Source organism: Meles meles, chromosome 2 (assembly GCF_922984935.1).
Source record: "Meles meles chromosome 2, mMelMel3.1 paternal haplotype, whole genome shotgun sequence".
NCBI lineage: Eukaryota > Metazoa > Chordata > Mammalia > Carnivora > Mustelidae > Meles > Meles meles.
This window is the reverse complement of record NC_060067.1, coordinates 34,245,119-34,268,299: the sequence shown is the minus strand read 5'-3', so window position 1 is coordinate 34,268,299 and position 23,181 is coordinate 34,245,119. Positions and strand designations below refer to the sequence as shown.

Sequence of the window (23,181 nt, the reverse complement as noted above, 5' to 3'; positions counted from 1 at the left end):
TCAGCACTAACCTCAGTTCTCCTCTGTCAGTTGGCACAGGTGGGATTAGTAAATAAAGCAGTTGGGCACAGTTTTTTAGGGAAAAGATCAGCGTGATATAAATTGTATTGACTGTCACAGGCCTGCACTTTTTCTATTTTATTTTTCTTATTAAATGTTTTGAGTTTTTATTAACACTTCCCCCAAATCAACTTTCTGGAGTTGGCTCTTATTTTCAAAAAGCAGGTAGTGTCCTTTTATTTTAAGTTTAAATTGAGGAATGTAAAAAAATGACCTCCTATATATAAAACTTAAAATTGGGTGCAACCGACCCCTCCTTTTTTAAATTTTCAGGTTGCTGTTACATTTGATTGACATTTACATTCTTGTCTTCCTTTTCTTCCTCTGTACAACTAGGGATATGTGCCATTTTTCATCATGCAGTCAAACAAATCAGAAAACCCATAATCTAAAACACAACACAGTTCTGTGTTTCTCCTATTACACCTTCCAAAATGGCCTCACACTCTTAGCACACATTAGTTATTTCATGGTCCTAGTTAACGTCCTGCCATCTGGAATTGTCTCTTCTCTGGAAATGTATTTGTAAGCAAGCAATGTTAAAAGGACTTTCTGGAAGTCTTGAAGGATTCCTGAAGTGCGATTTTCCCACAGAGGTAGAAAAACCGAATCACATCGTAGCATTGATACCCATAACCATATTTTGGGCGTGTTGCCACGTGGAACCATGTACACATATCTTTCATGGTCTAGCACGTGGAAGGCAAGTACAACAAGCACTTGAAGCAATGCCTGATTGAAGCAATAAGACCAAATGTGAAGATAAAATAATAGTCAGCTTTTCCGTAAGCTTCAGATCCAAAGAATTCAGCTTTAAGGAGCTCACCTTCAGCCTTCTGGGCTTTGTGGAAAAATCACTGTAAAGAGCATTTGGTTTTGTGCTCAAAATTTTGGAAAGACAGAAAAAAAAAATGACCCAAGGACTGTAGCTTCAGACTATTGAACACTCATGGACATTTGTAAGCATCCAAGGTTATTTAATTGGCAATAATTTTGTCCAGGCTAAAAATTTCCCATCTCCAAGGAGTGGGAATCTGACCCTCTCCAAAGCTAGATGCTAAAGATCATACTTTGGATTACATTGTTTCTTCTGATTTCAGTTGGATACATGGTGGTGTTCTTATGCTGGGAACCACTAATTAACCTGGATCTCGGCTTTGAGGTTTTGCTGTTGGACTTAGCAGGATAGTTGGACTTAGCATTTCTGTGCCCACAAGTAGGAATTATAAGCTTTTAACAGCACTTCTTTCTGAAGGAACTGACAATCTGTTTCATGCTCATCTGGGTAAAGAGCCAGAGTTTCTGAAAATTTTTGCAAACTTTATTACAGAAAAATGATTTTGGAGAATTTACTTACCCTTCTTGCTGTCTTAGAGATCATTTTCTTACAACCAAACTTTTCCTAAAATAGAGCTTTATTTTAGCTACCGAATCATGTGTGTGTTGACTGCTAGAGCATTGGGTTCTTATTAAAATGATTTTACATTGAACGGGTACCTCATCGTTGGTGGGTTTTTTAAATCAGTGTTGCACATTCTCTCCCTCCTGCTTTCCTCTTAGTGGTGCACTGTTGATTCCTTAGTTTAGAAGTCATTCTTGAGGGGAAATTCTCTCTAGTGCCTGGTTTTGTTTTGCAGGTATTAGTTACCATTTATTGGCTGGGAAAAGCAGCAAATAGCTCTGCGTCCTATAGCGGCACGACACTGAACCTGAAGGAGTTCGAAGGCTTGCTGGCTCAGATGAGAAAGGTAACTTGACTTTTCTTCTTTATCCCAAGACGTTAACACAGGATGGGAAATCAACACATTTGCTTCCTTTTTTTTTTTTTTTTTTAAAGATTTTATTTCTTTATCTCAGACAGAGAAAGAGAGCGTGTAAGCATGAGCTGGAGGGGAGGTGTGGAGGGAGTAGGGCGTGGGGGGTAGGGGGTGGGGGGAGTTCAGAGGGAGAAGCAGACTCCCCATGGAGCAGAGACCCTATGTGGGACTCGATCCCAGGACCCCGGGATCACAAGCCAAAGGCAGACGCTTAACCGACTGAGCCATCCAGGTGCCCCACAATTTGCTTCTTTTTAAGATCCTTAACAGTTCAGCGTGGTGAAATTGCACAGACCAGAGACGTCCTGCCCTCAAGGAAAGGACTCGTCTTACCAATGCGCTCTCTGCCTTGTGTGTCCCAGGCCCACCTGAACTTTTATAGCCTTCAGAGAATGGAAGGTCTGAGTTCTCTCCGACTTTAATTCCAAAAGAGCAAATATAATCCATCAGAATGTGGCTCTGTGTGCCAGAGGGCTCCGCACTTGTTTTCTTGGGGGAATAACGCCTGAATTAAACAATACGGTATTATGCAAAAATGAAGACTTGCTCTGCATTTGTCCTAAAGGTCGTTTTGCTTACTCATTGGGGCCCTGGCGTGGGTGAGGTCACGTCGGCCAAGTTCTTGCCTGACCATCCACCCTGGACGGGCTCTGACGAATTAGAGACATTCTCTCCAGAGATGTGCATTTTATAGCTGTTGTGTTCGGGTGACCTGGAGATTCAGAAAACAGGTTTTCACAGTATTTAAAGCTTTATTTGTGTATTTGGTTATGGGAAAGAGTAAGGTAGGAGTTTGTCAAAGAAACAGTGGGATGTATCGTGTGTGCCTGCCTATGTGTTCTTTTTTTTTTTTTTAAGTATTTATTTATTTATTTTTAAAGATTTTATTTATTTATTTGATAGAGACAGAGAGAGATCACAAGTAGGCAGAGAGGCAGGCAGAGACAGAGGGGGAAGCAGGCTCCGTGCTGAGCAGACAGCCTGATGTGGGGCTCGATCCCAGGACCCTGAGATCATGACCTGAGCTAAAGGCAAGAGGCTTAACCCACTGAGCCACCCAGGCGCACCCCCCTTTTTTCAAAGATTTTATTTATTTATTTATTATTTCTTTTTTTTTTTAAAGATTTTATTTATTTATTTGATAGACAGAGATTGCAACTAGTCAGAGAGGCAGGCAGGGAGAGAGAGGAAGCAGGCTTCCTGCTGAGCAGAGAGCCCAATGTGGGGCTCAATCCCAGGACCCTGGGATTATGACCTGAGCTGAAGGCAGAGGCTTTAACCCACTGAGCCACCCAGGCGCCCCTATTTATTATTTCTTATTGATTTATTTTTTTATTTTTTCAGGGTTCCAAGGTTCATTGTTTCTGCACCACACCCAGTTCTCCATGCACTATGTGCCCTCCTTAGTACCCACTCACCCAACCCCCCACCCCCTCCCTTCCCATACCCGCAGTTTGTTTCGCAGAGTCCACAGTCTCTCATGCTTTGTCTTAAAAGCCCTTCCTCACAGTCCCTTTCTTTGCTGGATCCCCTTGGAACCTGTTTCATTCCCATCATGGACATTCCTTCCCGCCACTGGCCCAGCTCCTCTGCACTCCGCGCGGCTGTGGTTCCTTCAGCAACCCTTCTGTTGAGACCATACTGAGCTGATCCTTGTTACATCAGCTGCCTTGAAATGACCAGTCGTTGCTAGCAGCTGTTCCCTTTCTTTAATGAACGTAGTATAATCTCACAGGACAGGAGCGAGTACTCGGTATCACGAACACTGTGGCGTCACTGGACGGCCAGCTGTCGTACTCCCAGGCCTCTGAATAAAGTAGAGAGTCCTTGACCTGAACCTCCCAGATAGAGAGATCCAGGGCCTGGAGATACTAGTTTATCTGGAATAGATACTATTTCATTTTATCCATTAAAGTTGTGTTTGACTGGGACAGGTAGAAAACTCTAAATGTGGCTTAAATAAGATGAATTTTATTTATTTATTTATTTTTTTAAAAGATTTTATTTATTTATTTGACAGAGAGATCACAAGTAGGCAGAGAGGCAGGCAGAGAGAGAGGAGCAAGCAGGCTCCCCGCGGAGCAGAGAGGCCGATGCGGGGCTCGATCTCTGGACCCAGTGGGCAGGTGATCATCAGGGACCCAGGGTCCTTCTGTCCTTTGACTCCAACATCCTCTGTCCTTGGGTTCTCAGCTTCCACCATGGCTGTACTAGCTTTACCCGTCATATCCACATTTGAGCCAGGAGAGAGGAGGGATGAGGAGAAGAAGGACCTCTGCCCTCCCTTTAAACACATGTGTCCTGAGTCGTACGTTACTCCTCTGCTCACATCCTATTGGCCTAAACTTGGTTACACATCCCTACCTACCTGCAAGGAAAGACTTGGGAAAGGTAGACTGTATTTCAGCTAAAAACTCTGGGTGTTTTCACTGGAGAAGAAATGGGGAGCAGATATGGCAGAGATAACTAGAATTGCTTCGGCACAGATACAGGCTGTAATAAATTTGGAATGAAAATGTTTTCTTTCATAAAGGAGACCAGCCAGAAATATTTTATATTCATTTTTCTAGTGAGAAAAATGTATGTAAAAAAAGATTATCAACTTATAGGGGTTTCTGGGTGGCTCAGTCAGTTAAGCATTTGCCTTTGGCTCAGGTCATAGTCTCAGGGTCCTGGGACCAAGCCCTACATAGATAGGGCTCCCTGCTCAGTGGGGAGACTACTACTCCCTCTCACTCTGCCTCTCCCCTGTGCTCATACCCTTTCTTTCTCTCTCTCTCTCTCAAAAATAAATAAATAAAATCTTTAAGAAATATTTTAAAAATTTTCAGCTTGTAACACGTGTAGAGCCCTTAGCATAAGCGTCTGGCAAATAATGGGTATTCATAGCAGGTTGTTGTTGCTCTGTGCCAAAAAAAGATCTCTGAAAGCAAAGTGACAGTGGCTTTTGAGTAAGCCCGGGTATGTCAGAGCAGGTCTTCCAACAGAGGGGACACAAAAGTGAAACAAAGGGGCATAACTGGGAGAACATCAAGATGGAAGGAAGAATCACGGGGACTAAGGGGGCCTTAGAATCTTGAGGACCAGAGCTAGAAAATGAGCAATCTAGGTCCTTCCATTTTATGTCTCTTTCTTATCTCTTCCTACCTCTCCTTGAGATTGCCTTGCATCAGCTGCCAACAGCATCTCCAGGATTACCTGCTTCTAGCTCCTTGCCCAGAAAGCAAGGGCATTCTTCCTTCTAGGCCCAGCTGTAGAATCCCTAGGGGTGTACTCTGGCCCAGTGTGGGTCCTCGTCCCAAACCAGTCTCTATGACCAGGGGTAATGGGTACCATGATTGGCCTATACACTACCGTCTCGGGAGGTGAGGGGTGTTAGATAGAACAGGGGGGTAGAGATGGGGGTGTTGAGATAGGCAAGGACAGATCTCTGTCTAAAACAGCAACCAACGTCAGCTTCTCTTCCTTTAACCTGCCTTAGTTTTTCATGGTACTTACCACCCAACTTTGTATTCATTTATCAGTTTTTCTGTTTATCTTTTGTCTTTCCTGCTAGAGCACAAGGCCTGTGAGGATATTTATTGACTTTGCAGAATGTTGTGTCCCCAGCATTAGGACCGGGTTTGACACATAGAAGGTGCTCCGTAAATATCTGAGCAGTGAACAGCTTCCCCAGCCAGAGTATGGCAGGTGCAGATGGGTCGTCAGACTGGAAAAACAGAACCCTAAAACACTCCAGAATAGGATTTAGCCACTTTATAAATCACAGAGGAAGCAGAAAATGTTGAGCAATAACACAGAAGCCTGTGGAGTTTCTCAGATACTGTAAGTCACCCAGCAACCTTAGCTGGTTCTCATTATCTCTGACAAAGAGGGCTAAGAAAGGGACAGATGAGAGAAATGATCCCAAAATACCACAGATGTTGCTAGTTCTCATCACATTCATGAACACACATTTACTACAACGACACACAGTTAGCACAGTGGACAGATTTGGGTCTTGTCTCCTATCCCGGAAGTGCTCCCTGTAGAAGGTGAAAGCTCCTGGGATCCTGGATAAAAAGCATCGATGACATAACTAGACCCCACCAAAGGAGAATTTAGACCACATTGGCCTTTGTGCTGGTTTATAGCTTTTGTTCTTCCCCCAAATCTTAACTTTGGGTGACTTGAGGGAATCCGGTCAAATTGCCCATCCAGCTGACGTCCCCGTCTTTACTTCTGGCTGGAGAACCAGCTTCTTGCCTCGGAAACCTGAGGTTCCAAGGGACCGGGTTGGCCAAGGGGGACCACAGGTGGCCTCTTTTTCGCTTTTCAAACTAGCCATGCCTTTCAGCTTCCAGCTCTTGCTTGATCTGTGGTTTTATTCTTGGCTTTCTACACAGTTGTGAGCAGAATGGCTTTTCTGTTTTTCTTTCCCATAACAAGCTGTGAGAAAGCAGCTGAAGCTCCAAGAGACATGTTGACTTTTTCTTTCTGTCTGTTCTCTTGTGGGTTTGTAGTAGGGGTGGGGAAGACATTTGGGCCTCTGGAGGAGCATTTCTGATTATTATTATTTTCTTGAAAATCCAGTCTGTCACACTGAGCCAAGCAGCTCATAACATTGTGTCATTTCTAGACTTGACCAGTGGCCTCGCTCTGAGGGTCTGCCCTCCCTGATGGGAACCCAGGCCCAGGGCATCTAGTTATGGAGTATAAATGGAGAGGGAGATAGAAGAGGATCAGTGCATATATAGTTTGTGTCCTTAACTACATTCATAAAATCTGTGTGATTTACATGTTGACATTTACATGCCCAAACAAATACATGGAACTAGTTATAGCCCACAGCTAACACTTCTTTTTTTTCTAAAGATTTTATTCATTTGACAGACAGAGACTGCAAGTAGGCAGAGAGAGAAGGGGGAAAGCAAGCTCCCCGCTGAGCAGAGAGATTGATGCAGGGCTCGATCCCAGGACCCTGAGATCATGACCTGAGCTGAAGGCAGAGGCTTAACCCACTGAGCCACCCAGGTGCCCCATCCATAGTGAACACTTTTTGAGTTCTTCTGCATCAGGCATTCTTCTGAATGCTCTCTGTATGTTAACATGTTTAACCCTCCCAGCAGTCCCGCGAGATAGGTGGTATTATTAGCTCCATTGAACAGATGAGAAAACTGAAATCTCGCGAGAAGACTGAAATAACTTGCCTGAGGTCTTATAGATGATGAGAGGCGGAGGCAAGATTTAAACTCACTCAGTTGCGCTCCTAAGACCTGCCCTAAGCTCCTGACCTGCCCTAAGCTGCCTCTGTTTTGCAGTATTTATCACTTGGTCATGTAGGCATAAACAGCATTGGGGAAAGGGGCATGACGTAGGTTAGCATCATTCACAGAACAAGGAGGCAGTGAGTGTCGCGCAGTTGGAAGAGGGATGCTGGCAATGGTGACTGTGACCATCCCAAAGATGACCAAACATTGGCAGGTTTTACCCTTTGGGATTTGGAGATGGAATCCTGTGTTAGAATCACAGTTTTGCTGCTTCCTGTGTGACCTCAGTCAAGTTACTTAACCTCTCTGATTCTTATTTTCCTCTTCTGAAAAAGGAGGACGATGGTAACCACACCGTGGTAGGGTTGTGAGGATTAAATACCTGTGCAAAAAGCACCCAGTGTATCCCTAGACACATAGTAAGTATTCGACAAGAGTGGCCTTCATGTTTTTTTAACCATTTGGCCTATTCTTGGTGAATAAATAACCCATGATTATAACTTGCATTTCCAAAGAAATTAAACACAAAACCATATCTAATTCAAATATATACTTTTCAGTTCGTTAGCGAGTTCTTCCTTTTGCAGCTAGTCAGGCCTGGCTTTTTGTTCATGTCCCGGTTGACTTTTAACCTAAAAGTAAACAACCTTAATTTCCATAACTGGAATTTCTGCCTTGCAATGGAAGTTCCAGTAGGCTGCACTCACCTAGGCCATCTGACAACCTCTTCTTCTGGGGTCCTAATCAGGGCCTCTATTGGAGGCGGCAGGGTGCTCCTCTCCATCCCGCCCTCCTGTCTCTGACTCCCTTCTCTTCAGGCAACCCCCCACACTTCCGCACCGTGTTCCTCGCAAATTATAACCACCCCAGCCCCTCCAAATGCCTCCTGCGGGGGAACGTGCCAGGGACACTGGGGAGCATGGAGAAAACCAGCACGGGCTCCAGTGGGCATATCATTCAGTTCAAGCAGTTTCCAAAATTGCTACCAGGGAGAGAATATCTGTTTATTTTTCCTCTCTACCGGGAATGCGGAGGGGACCTTCCAGAGTGTCCCAGGACGTCCGGGGGGTGACATTCCAGTCTTTGCCGATGAGAGCGTGCCCCTCTGCCAGCATCCCCCGCAGCCCAGCTTTTAAGCGACAGTCTGGAGGAGATTAAATTGAGGTTTATCTTTGAGTGACCGGAGTTATTTTTGTTTTCACCAGCCCGGACAATTGTAATGAATGCGACGACACTGGTGGGAACAAGGGTTTTATTATAATAGGAGGGTGAGGATGGCTTTGACTGACCTTTCTGCTGCTGGGGTTTCAGTGTTTTAGTATGTGCTGCTTGCGCTGGAAAGAATTTATAATCACAGGCTGTCAAAGACAGCCATTGTTCTCCCTGCTCCGAACATGTGGGTCAGCCGCGAGTGCTTCCAGCTCCCCCAGCGCCAAGAGCTGGCCGGGAGCGAGAGCATGCCTGGATTCTTCTGAGGCATCAGGAAAAGCATTTTGCATATTTTTCATTGCCTTTTTTTTTTTTTTTTTTAACTTTCTGCCTCGGAAAGATAGCTCCCTTTCAGAGCAGGAATTTCCCTCCAAGGTAGCAGGAGACGGACGCGTGCTGCTCCAGGCTTTACAGAACTGATTCTGCGGCAAAAACACATGCTGTGTGCACTGGCCAGCTAGCCTAACCACGAGCAGTTGTGCGGCCGAACCAGGGGTTGGGTCCCAGAGCAGGCATGCGGCTATGGATTCCGAAAGACAGGTCAAGTTTAAGGTTTTCAGAGTTTAGTTTGGGTTTTGTTGGTCACTGTACTCTTGTGAATCCAAACTTAATGAGCTTTTATTCTTCATTCTTTCTATTTTTTTTTTAAACATAGTAGGCTGGGAGCTACTTGGATTTTTATTTTTATTTATTTATTATCTTTTGAAATGTGCATGATTTTCTGTTCAGGAAAGTGGCAGCGGGAAGGGTGGCAGGATGAAATGCTGGCTTGTAGGTGATAATCCGTGCCATAATTTTTTCCATACCGACACCACACGCGGGATCTTTTGAAGTCCACTCGGGAGCCCAATTTTCCTCGTATCGTAGGCTCTCCATCTGTTTCTCAAGTGTCTGTAATCCTTCTCGTTTTATTTCTGGACAGGAGACCGACGACATTGAGAGTCCTAAACGTAGTATCCGAGACAGCGGCTACATAGACTGCTGGGATTCTGAGCGCAGCGACTCCCTGTCTCCCCCTCGCCACGGCAGAGATGACTCCTTCGACAGCCTGGATTCCTTCGGCTCCCGTTCCCGGCAGACCCCTTCACCAGATGTAGTCCTCAGGGGAAGCAGCGATGGTAGGTTGCAGCTGTCGTGCACTGCCCATCTTAGATTGGAATATCCACCCCCGTGGACAGAAGGCGGGCTCCATATCCACCTTGTTGGGACCCAGTAACTCTAAACTGGGAGAAGAGAAGTGTTTTTATTATTGTTTTACGTGGTCCTTAGAAATTTGGCTTGGCTGCACCAGTGGTTTGAGCATTGCCTCAGTGAGCCTCTCTTTCCTTGGAAAATACGTTACATCATCCCTCCCTTGGTCAGTGTATTAAGATGCCACTGGCCGTTTTAGCTCATAAAGTGGGCCGAAGGTTTAAATGCTCTGAGTATGAGGAAGGGAAGTGTGTGAGTACCACAGGGCAGACGTGAAAATGAGGCGATTTCCAGCAAGCTGGAAATGCACTAGACACACTTGGGAAGGTGCTGGAACCCGGGAAGCTTGAATTGGCGAGGTTTTGACAATCTGTGCGATGCTTCTGATACCTGACCGTTGCCTGGAGCTGTGCAGGTGGCCCCCCAGGGTATACAACCCAGACTGCCTGTTTGTTCTGAGTCTGGGTTTGAGTTAAATCCTGTGGATTTTGTCACCTGTGAGGAGTGATCATTTTTTTCTTTAAAAATGTGTGGTCATGCAACCTGATGTAAATTTAATATGTATTTTCCAGCTGTTTACGTCACTTAGCTTGTAGCTTTGTACTTTTAGGAAGGGAAAATGGCTTGGTTCTGCATATATAAACTTGCAGGAAGGCACTAAGGCCTGTGGGGTATTTTTTATTTGTTTCTATTTTTTTAATGCATTGCTTGATAGATGCTAATACTTCTAGAGACTTACAGCTTATCTCTGAGCTGAAAATTCCCTTATAAGGCTGAAAGATCCCTTGCAGCTGTAAAACTCTATCTACAATACTTGAGTATTTAATGTGCCTAGGTCCTGAATTAATTACTTGACACCTAGCATCTCACTTAGTCCTTAGCCCAGAGTACAAAGGAGGTACATAGTCTCCCCATCCCCACCCCGGGCTCTGAGACATTCTTTATCTGTATTTTACAGATGAACCGTACAGAGGTTAAGTAATTGTCCTCAAGTTCCTAAGTGACAAATATCGCTGTCATTAAGTAGTGTAACAATGTTAGCCTCAAGAAGTGTGAGTCCAAAACTTAAACTCTTAAACCTAATTTGCCCACAACTTCTGTTTACCGAATAAATTTTTTAGATTCTGGAGTGACCTAACTAATGCTTTTGTTCAGTACTTCAGCTTTCCAACAAATAGATTAGCCCCAGGGCCACATAGTATGTGACTCCAAAAGAATTCCATGGTGCATTGTGAGCTGCTTGAAAAATATTTCTAAGATTTTCTATGCCATCTTAAGTCCCACCCACAGTATTAGAAGTTACAATACCAAGTACATGACCTAACTGAGCTCTAACATAACCGAAAGGTAGATTTCCTTTCACAAAACATATCTGAACCTGACCATTTCATATTATTTTGATTGCTTTTTTAAAAAAATTATTATTTTCTTCCTCTTGATTTTATAAGTGGTAACATAGATCCTATATTCTGTCACAGCTTCAAGGATTTAGAGTTTATAATGAGCGACATCTTGAAGGGATTTGAGATGGTAATTACTAATATTGTACTAATATGTGGTGAGGCACAATTTCGTTTGCACCAATTAAGGTTGATAAGCTAGAGTCTTTTTATAAATATTTTTCCATGTAAAGAATAATAGGAAATCGAGCCTCACATAACACCGTCCATTTTACCAAGCAGCCTAATACCTACAGGCTTATGATCTTGAAAGCGAATCAAGACCTAATGAGCTTTAACACACACACACACACTTTTAAAAATCTGCCTTAATAGTGGTATAATTTTATTCAAATAGATGTTGTGTTTTATTAGAATTTATGGTATATTTTTAATGATGTTAATCCATAAGGTTGCCACTTTCAAATTTAGAACTTTTTTTTTTTTAAGTCTTAAAAATTTATTTCCTAAGGACTCACAATCAACTAGGGAAAATCTTAGCATAAAATTCTCCAGTTACATATTGGGCCAATATTTCAATATTATCGAGGCCCCCTGACCTGTTCAGTGGGGACAGTCAAGAGCCACACTCATAAGAGGTGCCACGATTCTATGGGTTGCACCTGAGAGCGACGTGGGCAGGATGTTGTGTGGTTCCACCAATCTGTCTTGCTACGCAGGTGCCGGTTCTCCCCTAACCTCTCCTAGCGTCCTCCTGAGGCCACTTAATGGACTTCACTGAAGAGGAAATACAAATCCTTTGACTCAGATGCTTTTAAAATTCAGAACACAGTTTAGAAATACGATATATTTTGTTAAATGAATATTCTTTCATAGAAAAGATGAGTTGAAGGAGAGAAAGAAGGAATGAGAGAAATTAAAGTGTTTGAGGAAGATGAGAAAGCCAAGGGCTAGGGGTGTAGATGGCCAAAATATGGGGAATAAAAGAAAGCTCCCTCCTAATTTCTGGAAGGGAGAGAAATGTAGTCCCTGAAACAGTAGGCTCAGACTTTGATAAAGTAATGTCATCATCATCATGTGCTGTATTGTCATTTCCTTACTTTGGGCATAAAGAGCGAAGCCACTGTGCTATATATCTGTATTTTTGGGAAGAAGGCCAACTCTTTTGAAGTCCTGGCCTTCGAGAAGATTCCTAGTGTTTACCGAGGGTGTGGCACATCAGCCACGTCTAAGTGCTTTGCGCCATCCCCTTGGATCCTCACAATGACCTGTGAGGGCTGTGGTATCGTCTCCACGTTGTCCAGTGAGGACCCTGTGTTACGGAGGGCTTAAATTTTACAGAGCTACCCAGCTAGTAGGACGGAGCCAAAATTAGACCCTGGCCTCTAAGTCCAGAAAACTTTCTCCTTTCAACTGAGTCACTCTGCCTCAGGCATCTGCAAAGTAACTTTTCTTGAACTGTCTCTTGAAGGTGTTTATCAAAGAGTCACTGTGGGAAGGAAGAGGATGATCTGTGTATGTGTTAAACAGCCCATTTTGAGACTTTCTCTAAGATAATTACAGATAATATGTCTTTAGATACTGTACACAGAGAAGGTTCAAAGATTATAGGATTTTAGGCATCAGAAAATGGAGACAACTCTTGATTCTTTACTAAGCCCTCACAGTTGGTGGAAGAATCCTTTTCTTTTGTTCGTTTATTCGAGAAAGTGTAGCGCTTCCCCTAGTCAGGATGCTTTAAGAAATATCTCTTGGAGGGGCGCCTGGGTGGCTCAGTGAGTTAAAGCCTCTGCCTTTGGCTCAGGTCATGATCCCAGGGTCCTGGGATCGAGCCCCACATCGGGCTCTCTGCTCCAAGGGGAGCCTGCTTCCTCCTCTCTCTCTGCGTGCCTCTCTGCCTAGTTGTGATTTCTCTCTGTCAAATAAATAAAATATTAAAAAAAAAAAAAAGAAATATCTCTTGGACATTTCTCCAAGAGAAGCGCGTCACAGAGGAAGGAGCTTTGGGCCGGGGTCTGGAGAATGGAAATCGGAAGTCCTGACCTACGGCATACCAGGCATTCTGCCTCTCTGAGTTTCGGTTTCCACCTCTGTAAAATGGGGATAATATCAAACCAGTAAACAAACCTAAGAATCTGGCAAGGGAAGGTAGTGTTAGCGTTTGTTTATAAAGCATCTCACAGGGGCCTCTACACATTTTACTGGGACACTGAGACAGGTGGATACCCTTGATGCAAGACTTGGTGTGGGAAAGTGCTAAGCCAGGAATCAAAAACCAGCAAGTACCGAAATGGTCAAAACTTCAGAAGGGAGGCTGAAAGCAAGTGCCATGAATAATTCATAACTGCATATTTCCTCCACAACAATGAGCAACTTGTTTATGGTCAATGCTTTGAACTTGTAAAGTCTTTTAAAAGCCATTAAATCATTTGATCTCCAGGGCAGATAATTTCATTACAATTTTTACAGAAGAGGATGGGCAAGAGTGATCGAACCCGCCTCGGAGCCCACAGCTTGCTAGGGACAGATCACTCTCCTTAGTTAAGAGTTTCCAACCAACTCTCCCGCGGCGGCTTCTGTAATGGTAGTGCTTGTTTTAATGATGGCTTCACTCTCGTAGGTCTTACCAATCAAGTGAGATGAGACACAGGAAACAGGGATACAATATAATTATTGGAGCTCTTGCCCCCCAAACTGGTTGGGCAACATTGAATTCGTTTATGTTGCCTGAAACGCTCTTGAAGCCAAACCAATTCATTTATTCATTGGATGATTTGAGGACGCCCACTGGGTGCAAAGACGCTGTGATCAATACTATAAATAATATAAGATCGAAAGGGTAGCTTCCAGCTATGGGTACCAGGAAGAGCTCTGATGTAAAGGAATATTCATTTATTGAAATCAAACTACTTCCTGAAAGGCAAACCCTTGGTCTGATCTCAATTTGCCACTTTTCTGAATTCCTATTCTTCTTATTTGTCTTGGCTCCTTGAAGATAACTGACGTTCTTCAGGTGTTTCATAGATTGGTTAAAGGTACCTCCAAGGGGCGCCTGGGTGGCTCAGTGGGTTAAGCCTCTGCCTTCGCCTCAGGTCATGATCTCAGTGTCCTGGGATCAAGCCCCACATCAGGTGCTCTGCTCAGCAGGGAGCCTGCTTTCCCCCCACCCCTATCCACCTGCGTGTCTTCCTACTTGTGATCCCTGTCTGTTAAATAAATAAATAAATAAGTAAAATCTTTAAAATAAAAAGGTACCTCCAAGACAAAATGTCATTTTATGACATTTCCTTTATAAAACCAGAATCCTTTATAATTCTTATTTGTGTGAATATCTAGCACAGCGTAAGACACACTATGACAGGTGCTCAGTGAAAACTCCATAAGTTGATTTATGTCTTTTCTTTCAAGATTTGAAGAATCTTAGCAGCCTCTCATTCTGCTGCAAATGTGTTACGAATCATAATTCTCAGATACAATTAGGCTTACCTCTGTTTTTTCAACTGGATTTTTTCCCCCTGATTTGAGCTCAGAGCTTTTCCCAGAATAGAGTAATTTAAGATTCGTTAAGTGAATCACTTAAGGAAGGGATCTCAGAACCCACAGATCTACCACATCCCTAATACATCCTGACTGGCCATCAGGAACTTTTCTGTGAGCCCTGAACACGTTCTTAGGACCCATCCTCTCTTCCCCAGGGAGAGGAAGTGACTCTGAACCCGACTTGCCCCACCGGAAGCTGCCGGATGTGAAGAAGGATGACATGTCTGCAAGGCGGACTTCCCATGGTGAGCCGAAATCAGCAGTGCCTTTTAACCAGTACCTCCCAAACAAAAGCAATCAGACGGCCTACGTCCCTGCTCCTCTGAGGAAGAAGAAAGCAGAGCGAGAGGAAAATCGGAAGAGCTGGAATACTGCCACCTCCCCCCTTGGTGGGGAGAGGCCCTTCAGGTAAGGCCTGAGCTAGGCTGCCCCCAGTCCTGGCTTGAGCACTAGCAGTAAAGGGAAAAGAGCACCCTCACATCATTGAGCTCAGATAACCATTCCAGAACTTTTGACGTAAGATTGCAAATGGCGGAAGGCAGGATGGTTCTTTGGCACACCACTGAGCTCAGATAACCATTCCAGAACTTTTGACATAAGATTGCAAATGGCGGAAGGCAGGATGGTTCTTTGGCACACCATTGAGCTCAGATAACCATTCCAGAACTTTTGACGTAAGATTGCAAATGGCGGAAGGCAGGATGGTTCTTTGGCACACCATTGAGCTCAGATAACCATTCCAGAACTTTTGACATAAGATTGCAAATGGCGGGAGGCAGGATGGTTCTTTGGAGAGAGACTGTGATGATGGAATCGAAGCTTCATGAAGGCATAGAGAACAGTGCCTGCCACACAGTAGGTACTCAACAGATCCTTGTCCAACGAGCACGATTTTGAAATCGGTTCTAGTGAGAAGACAGGGAGAGCAGATCATCATCTATGTATTTCTGAGGAGACTGCCTGACTCCTGCTCCTGCTACATTTGGTGCAGAAAGCCATATCTTTCTGCGAGACGACTTTTTCTTAAATCTAGATACATGATTATTTAGATACAAGCTCAAATATGGGCAGGATGCATGAGACATGCTTCAGAATCACATGGAGAGAAACTCCTAGTAAATGGAAGATACATTGAGCTGCTTGTCTCTTTGGAGAAGCAAGCGGGGATTTCCCCTAAACTCTGATTATGTCTTTATATTTGGCATTCATTTAGTCAGCAGGTTTTTATTCAACACCTACTACATGCTAGGCGGTCTTTTAGGCACCAGGGACCCAGTAGTAAATAGAGTTCCTGCCTTCAAGAACCTTGGAGTCTAGTAAAAGAAACTTACCATGTAGTCTAACCCTTTGAGCAAAACCACTCCGATCACTGCATGCTTCTTTCTAATAACCCACCTTTATTATCTATGAATATTATCGAATAGACACTTTATTAAAGGTTTTGATGATTCAGTAAAACATGACTTTTATCTTTCCAGCAGAAAAGGCTTTTGCCTTTCAATATCAGCTTTGAAAGAGCTCCTACTGTTGAGATTATAATGAATTGTATTTATTAACAAATTAATGGCAACATTTGACTTTCTTCACATTACCAGGATCATACTGCATGCTATGACTTTTTTTTTTTTTTTAAGTGAAATGTAATATCAGTATGACCAGGAGATGACATATGGCTTGCTCCCCAGCCCAGGCTTTTAGTTTGGTAAACCATCTTGTCTAACTCACTAGCTATCCTGAAACGATAGAGGAAGAGGGAAGTGAAGTGGGGTCTCCTTGTGAAGAGGACCCAGTTGGCCCAGTGGATCCTGGTGGGAAGCCTTCTGATGGTGGGTTAGAACTACCCACGGGCAGTGGTCAGGAGCAGCCTTCTCTAGAGGGGGCTGTGGCAGCCCCAGCTCCCAAGTCTGAAGGAAAAGATGCTGTTGAAATCCAAAAGCGCAGAAGGCTAGAACAAGCTGGAATCAAGGTCATGTCTGCGGCACAGCGCTTTGCCAGGTTAGCTCTGCAGGCCGAAGGCTGGCCTGGCTGCCTTTGTGCATGCCTGGGGTTTGGAATCCGTCTGGCTTGTTGGAGTTTCCACCCTGTTTCCCACTTCCTGCTTTCCCCTCTGCAGCTCTCTTATCCTCTCCTCAAGCAAATAGTAGTAGCTGTGAGTCTTTGCCCCTGGGGGCGTGTCTCCACCAAGAACTTCGTTATTCTAAATGGAGGCAAAGAGTGAGCTTCTTGCTGCTTGATTAGATCGTTAGGATTAGTAGTTAGTCATTTGTGGGCTGTGGGATTTACCTAGCAATAACATTTTATTTTTCAACTGTTTGCGGCTTGTTAATTTTCACGCTGCTCCTAAATGGCTCTTATCTTACTTGACACATCATTGGAAAATAGTTCCTTTGAAATGGGGAGCGCTCTCTTTAGAAAGAGTGGTTGGGTATGAAGCTCTGGGTGGGGTGCATAAACAATGAATTCTAGAACACTGAAAAGAAATAAAATGAAAAAAAAAAAAAAGAGTGGTTGGCTTACAAAAACCCACTTACTTTGTCCCAAGGGAGTGGTAAGATTGCACTTACTTGACTCCTTTCCTAAAGCATGTTGACTTAAAAAACAAAGAATGGAGTAATTCCTTCACTTAATTGCAACAAAGACACCAGCATCCATCTGGATGATTTCATATTACACGTGTGATGGAAATCTTCAGCAGTCCAAGTCACAGAAAACTACAGTTGTACAGGTTCAGGGAGTGTTTTGAGAAGCTGGTTAATTTTTCTCACATAATAACCACAAAGATCCCAACAAATCATAATGAGACCAAAATTTATTTGACAAATCAAAATTCTTAACAGTTTGGACAATTGAAATTCCTTTGCCATCTACTGTTCCATTTAATTGGAAGAGGTAGGTGACATACCCATTTTCAAGAAGATAAACTGAGGATCAGTGAGAGAAGTGACTTGCTGGTCTGAGAGCCTAGTTACCGCCCACCTGGTGGCCAGATCCAAATGTTCTGACCACAGTACCACATCTGCCTCCCACACATTTAACAGAACATTTCCCATTTCTTTGTACAATTCCAAATGTGGTTAGTGCTATATGGGCTAGTTCTTAAACTGCAAGTTCCAGCATTGACTTATATGGATTTAATCCCAGAGTAGCTTTGTATTGATTAAAACCAAAAAACAACCAAGGGAATAGTTCTTCCCTGTCTGTGGTATCTCACAGATAAGTGTATCTATCCTAAACATATATGTGCTTCTAGAAAACTCTTACCATAAAGTTGTGCTTGTGTTCCAAGCAGATCTCTGGTTTTTTGAGATAATGGAGAGTAATGTAGAATCATAAAAAATAAAATCAAATCCAGATAGTCTATAAAATTTTGGTACAAAGACCTTATCAGACATATTTTTTCAACATCATTTTAGCATTACTTGTATCAGAGATTAGGCTCAATGCTAAGAATACAAAAATGAATAGTATCCCCTTACCATGTGTCATTTTTCAAACTTTTCCTTCTGTCTTCAAATCTAGGGCCCAGTGGGAGTAGGTAATATAGGTAAAAGTATGAATTTACCAAAAAAAATTAATCTTAATATCCTTGACATATACCTTCATTTGTGTCATGTCTGAGAAGTCTTTAAGCTAAAATTTACCAAAGACACCATGATCCTTATTTTTTTTCTGTTTATCATTTTCAAAAATTACTACTCCACTTGGTTAAAATGAATCTCATTTTTAAAACTGATTTTTCTATAATTACCAATCTGGTTGAATATCACATGTGTATTGGCTGTTTGGGTTTCTTCTTCCATATCCTGTACTACCTTCTTCCATTTAAAAATTTTTTGTTTTACTGTGATAAGAACACTTAGCATGAGATCTCCCCTCTGAACAAATCTTGAATTGTTCCAGAGTTTTGTTAACTCTCAATACGATGTTGTACAGTAGATCTCTAGAATTTATTCATCCTGCTAACTGAAACTTTATGCCCACTGATTAGAACTCCCCATTTCCTCCTGCCTCAGCCGCTGGCAACCACCATTCTACTCTTTGATGCTACGCATTTGACTCTTAGATATGACGTGTAAGAGGAATCATGCAGCCTTTTTCCTTCTGTGACTAGCTTATTTCACGTAGCAGAATGTCCTCAAGGTTCATCTATATTATCACATAGTGCAGAGTTTTCTTCTTTTAAAAGACCAAACAATATTGCATTATATGTAAATGTCACATTTTCTTCCATTCATCCATCAATGGACATTTAGATTATTTTCACATCTTGGCTATTGTGCATAGTATGGCAATGAACATGGGAGTGCTACTATCTCTTATGGGTCCTGACTTCTGTAGTTTTGGATCAATAGCCAGAAGTGGGATTGCCAGATCATATGATAGATGTATTTTTAATTTTTCAAGGAATCTCTGTATCATCTTTAGAGTATCCAAAAGAGCAACAGGAGATGAGTGGGGAGCCTCATTAAGCTAAGTCAGCATATGCAGGAGTCATGGTGACAGAGAGAAAAGAAGAGATTGGACAAGACTGGAAATTCCGTGGGTGTGCTGTGTCAGTAACTGCGAGGTTTATTTTGTAATGAAATATTGAAATCTTTTATGATGGTTCCCATTCTGTGTGCAAACCCAGAATTGTGATTAGTTTACAAATGTCATTCTGATGGATGAATATTATATTTATGTGGGACTCTTTGCTCCTGTCCATGTTGCCTGTTATCTGGCTGCATTGTTTACATATTTTATCCAAGTCAGCTACATTAAGCAGAAATTCCCAGGTCTCTTAATATCATCACACCTGAGATCTTCTGGCTTAAAAATTGGGTTCAGGAAAATTGTGTATATTCCCAGAGAAGGTCCCCAACAGCAATGTGACACAGCTGCTCCAAACACCCAGAATTCATTTGTTGGCAGATGGTTAGCAGAGAGCGGCTAGCTCTCTCTTATAGGGTTTATATATCCTGTGTCACTAGCCTTGCCTGTCTGTGTCCCTGTCACTTACTTTCTGCAGCCTTCCTCAGAGTGGAGAGTCATGCTAAGTTTATCCTGCTTTTCATGTGGCAGAAAGTAGCTTAACTGGAATGAAACACATAAAGATGAAAAGGCTTCTTGGTATCTGGAAAATAAGAATACAAAATATGTAAATATGCTGATGTCTCTTGAAACATTTAACCTCCATCTCCTGTCTTTGCCATCCAGATGGATTCTGACTACCACATCTTTGAACCCAGCAAGAGGCCCAGCATATATTTTGTGGCCCATTTCTTAGCTGGAAAAATCTGTGTTTGAAGAGATGGGTAATAATATCAAGTCATAGGCAAGGAGGAGGTACACAGACAGAGAACAAGGCTTTATTTCTATAGACTGTTTTCTTGTTGTTTTTGTCCCAAGTACTCTCAAACACCTCCTTGTATATAAAAAGGAGCAAGAGTGCCTGGCATTCTATTTTTGTGTAACTTTTGAAGCCCAGAAGTCCCAAGCTTCCTGTCAAACCGTATATTAGGAGGTATCTTAGCATCAAGGGACAGAAAATAGGGCTTCTTAATAAATATGTGCAGTTTAATATGCATTAGAGTCACCATTGAAGTAAGAAGTGTATAAACTCCTTTTGCTTCTATTTTAGTTGATGATTAAGTTAGCTTAATTACCCCAAAATATGAGACTCTGCCCAAAAAGCTAAGATTTCTGTTTTTAAGAGGATAAAATGGGAACCAAGATTCACTTCCCCTGAATTAAAATGCCATGGAGATTTGAGGTCTCTTACTTGGTGTTTCCCATTGGAGAAGTAAACTTTTTTTTTTAACTGAATTATAGGTTTCACGTGATTGTACTTCTTTTCTAATTGTTTTCATATGTCTCAGCACTCAGTCTTTTCTGCTGGTCTGTGGATCTTCTCAACCACATAGTAATTAATTACAGAGGGCAAAACAAAAAAAACAAAAGACAAAAAACCCTCCCAGGAACAATAGACATTTTCGAAATCTTTAGAGGAAAGAGTTGATGCAGTTAAGTGTTAGACACGTCCTCTACACCCCTACTCAGCAGACGCCTGTGTCCCTGGTTGTTGCTGAACAGATCCTTGGGGATCAGGAGCAGACACACACTTCGCTTGCAGGGGCCTCTGTGACTCTAGTTGTGGCCGCACTGTGTGGGCACCGGGTGAGCCGGGAAGTTTCTGGTATTGCCCCTGACATTCCCAGGAGAGCCCAGTTTCTTTCAGTAGAACAGCCTCGCCGCCAGTCTGGGCTGGCTGCTTGTGTGGTACCAAGGGAAAAGGGGTGAAGGAAAATGCTGGTTCTTCCTTCAGTTCAATTACTATCTCATTCACTTTGAAACCTGTAAGTTTGAGCCAAGAGCTTTTTCTTCCCCCGTCACCTGCTTCGAGCCCATAACCTGTCCTACCAAGATAGCTTCACTTGTTTGAGATGAAGCCAGGCACAGTTACTAGGCTGGAGGCAAGGCTGGGCATTTCTCGTCTCACACTGACCTGTATTCCTTCTGAGTGGCCCTGCGAGCTGTGCCCAGCCGAGCAGCCCCTCCTTCCCAAAGTGACTCACCTATGAATGGCTTGAAAAAAAAAAAATCAAAGCGTCAAACCTCCCCCATGAATATCAAGCCAGGTAACCTGAGTCTGCCCCTGAAATTCACTTCATTTACCTACATTCAGATGACTGGAACTAGAAGCCTCAGTGTTCTCCTCTACTCAGTAGACATGAGAATTCCTATCTCACAGCGTTATTGCGGTGGTTAGCCTAGCTGAAATATACCAGGTGCTCGGAGAGTCATAATTGTTGAAAACCCGAGTAGGACATACCGAAGCTTTACAACAGACTGCCCTTAAGGTGCCTCAGGGAAAAATTAAAACACATTTATAAAAGGCCACTGAAGAATTTCAGTAACTAGACACCTGAGAACACAATCCTACATATCTTCTTTATACACAGTATGCATTACTGCGAGGCCAAAAGTATGAGTTCAGATTTTGTGTTATTATCTCCCCCCAACCCCTGAGTCTGCCTGGAAACTCTGATATCACAGGATCCAAGCAAGTAGCGGAAAATCAGTCATTGTGACCGTTTTTCTTTTCAACTGGGCAGGGAGTGGCTTTCTGTGGCCAGGGATACAGAAAGCTTTCTTTACCACCCCCCCCCTTTTTTTTTGAAGTCCACACATCTAAATTGAGATCCCTTGAAACAAGTGCTGCTATGCTGGGCATTTAGCCTAAAAAGAAGCACCCCGGGGAATTTGTAGCCGGGCTTGGGCTCCTGTGATCCAGAGAACACCAGATTCTCCCTGCTCAGATTGGCATCACAAATTGGCATGGCCATTTGCATAAATGCATATGTTTTATTCTAAAGAAGTCTGCCTGAGTTGGGGGGGGAGATGGTAACCCATGACCCCTGGCCCAAAAAATGAAAAGAGTGCTGCTTTTGAATATAAGAGGTTCAAGCAAGGGGTCCACTCCCCCTGAACTTGGAGTCGGATCAGCTGAGATGAGATAATGAGTTTGAAAGCGCTTTGTAAACTGTAAAGCGCTGTGCGAGCATTGTGAGGTGTGATGAGTTAGCATTCTGCTATCATTAATCCTAGCAAAATGTGGCTGCCTGTGCCCAGCAATGCAAATCACAACTCCAATCTAAGCACAACTCACAGATCTCTTTATTTAGTAAGCAAAATACTTCTCTTTCTCCTACTCCCATAGTCATGATAATAACTTATTTTTTTATTATGTTCTGCTTTCAATACCGTTCCTGGCCAGGTCTTTTGTTTAACACCCAGTATAGTGGTTACAAACAGAACCTCTGGAGCCAGACAGCCTGGGCTTGAATTTTAACTTAAGGACTGGCACTTTGACCTTGGGCAAATTTCTGAACCTAGAACCTAGTTTCTATTCTCTGAAAATAGTGATGCTAATAACACTCACATTGCAGAGTTATTGTTAGGTTTAAATGAACTAGCACTTAGAAGGAAGTCTAGCCAATAGTGCAGCCTCAGTAAGTTAGTCACTTTCTTTGTCATCGACATTGTGCTTTTTAAATAATGCCTTTTTGAAGACATTAATTCAATGGCCTGTGACATCCATTGGCCATTTTTTATGGCCCTAGTCAACCAACACTAGTTGGTACTTGCCAGATGCATTGACTAAGGAGCAGGGAAGGAGCATGACCACTGTCCAGGAGGGGACAGGCAGGACACTGGGAGTCAGGTGTGCAACTCAAAGGGCAAGATTTTGTATTTTAAGAAATAAATTTATTCTGCCAACCACTTCCAAATTCTGGGTTTTAAATTTTTATTGAAGACAGTGGCAGCAGTGAAAAGAAGGAATTTGCTGCTCATGATTGGAGATGATTTGATTTTCAAAAAAAAATCAGATAGAGTAAGGTCCTGCTTTCGTCTTAAGACGTATTGCCCTCAGGAGCAGTACGGAGCAGAGCAGTGGAGAGCAGGCAGCCTGCTTGATCAGGGTTCATAGTTTAAGTGTTCATTTACTCCTAGCTAATTCCTCCTTCTCATTTCTGAGATAGTTGTCCTTTAAGGATGAAGAATTTACTCTTGATTCCCTCTTAGAGATTGGATACAAAGTAGGTAAGCATTAGGAGTCAAGATATTTATTTACTTATCTTTTTGAAATGAGAAGATAATAAATGATTTTTTAAAAAGTTTTAACATTTTATTATTCCTCAGAATAATAATGACCTAGAAGCAAGGCTGAGCCTA

At 42.8% G+C, this 23,181-nt stretch overlaps 1 protein-coding gene across 8 annotated transcripts in view; it reads left to right on the top strand.

Annotated features, from left to right (window-relative positions):
• The window catches only part of LIMCH1 (LIM and calponin homology domains 1), a 339,903-nt gene that overhangs the window by 242,157 nt on the left and 74,565 nt on the right, over positions 1 to 23,181 (top strand). For 6 of the 8 annotated variants that reach the window (XM_045996150.1, XM_045996134.1, XM_045996141.1 and 3 more), the window contains exons 6-8: positions 1,698 to 1,808; positions 9,258 to 9,453; positions 14,622 to 14,874. In XM_045996150.1, coding sequence (XP_045852106.1) covers positions 1,698 to 1,808; positions 9,258 to 9,453; positions 14,622 to 14,874 — 560 coding nt within the window. Of the gene's footprint in view, positions 1 to 1,697; positions 1,809 to 8,625; positions 8,876 to 9,257; positions 9,454 to 14,621; positions 14,875 to 16,194; positions 16,462 to 23,181 lie in introns of those variants that run through there. The other 2 variants (XM_045996128.1, XM_045996183.1) reach the window with 2 other exon arrangements.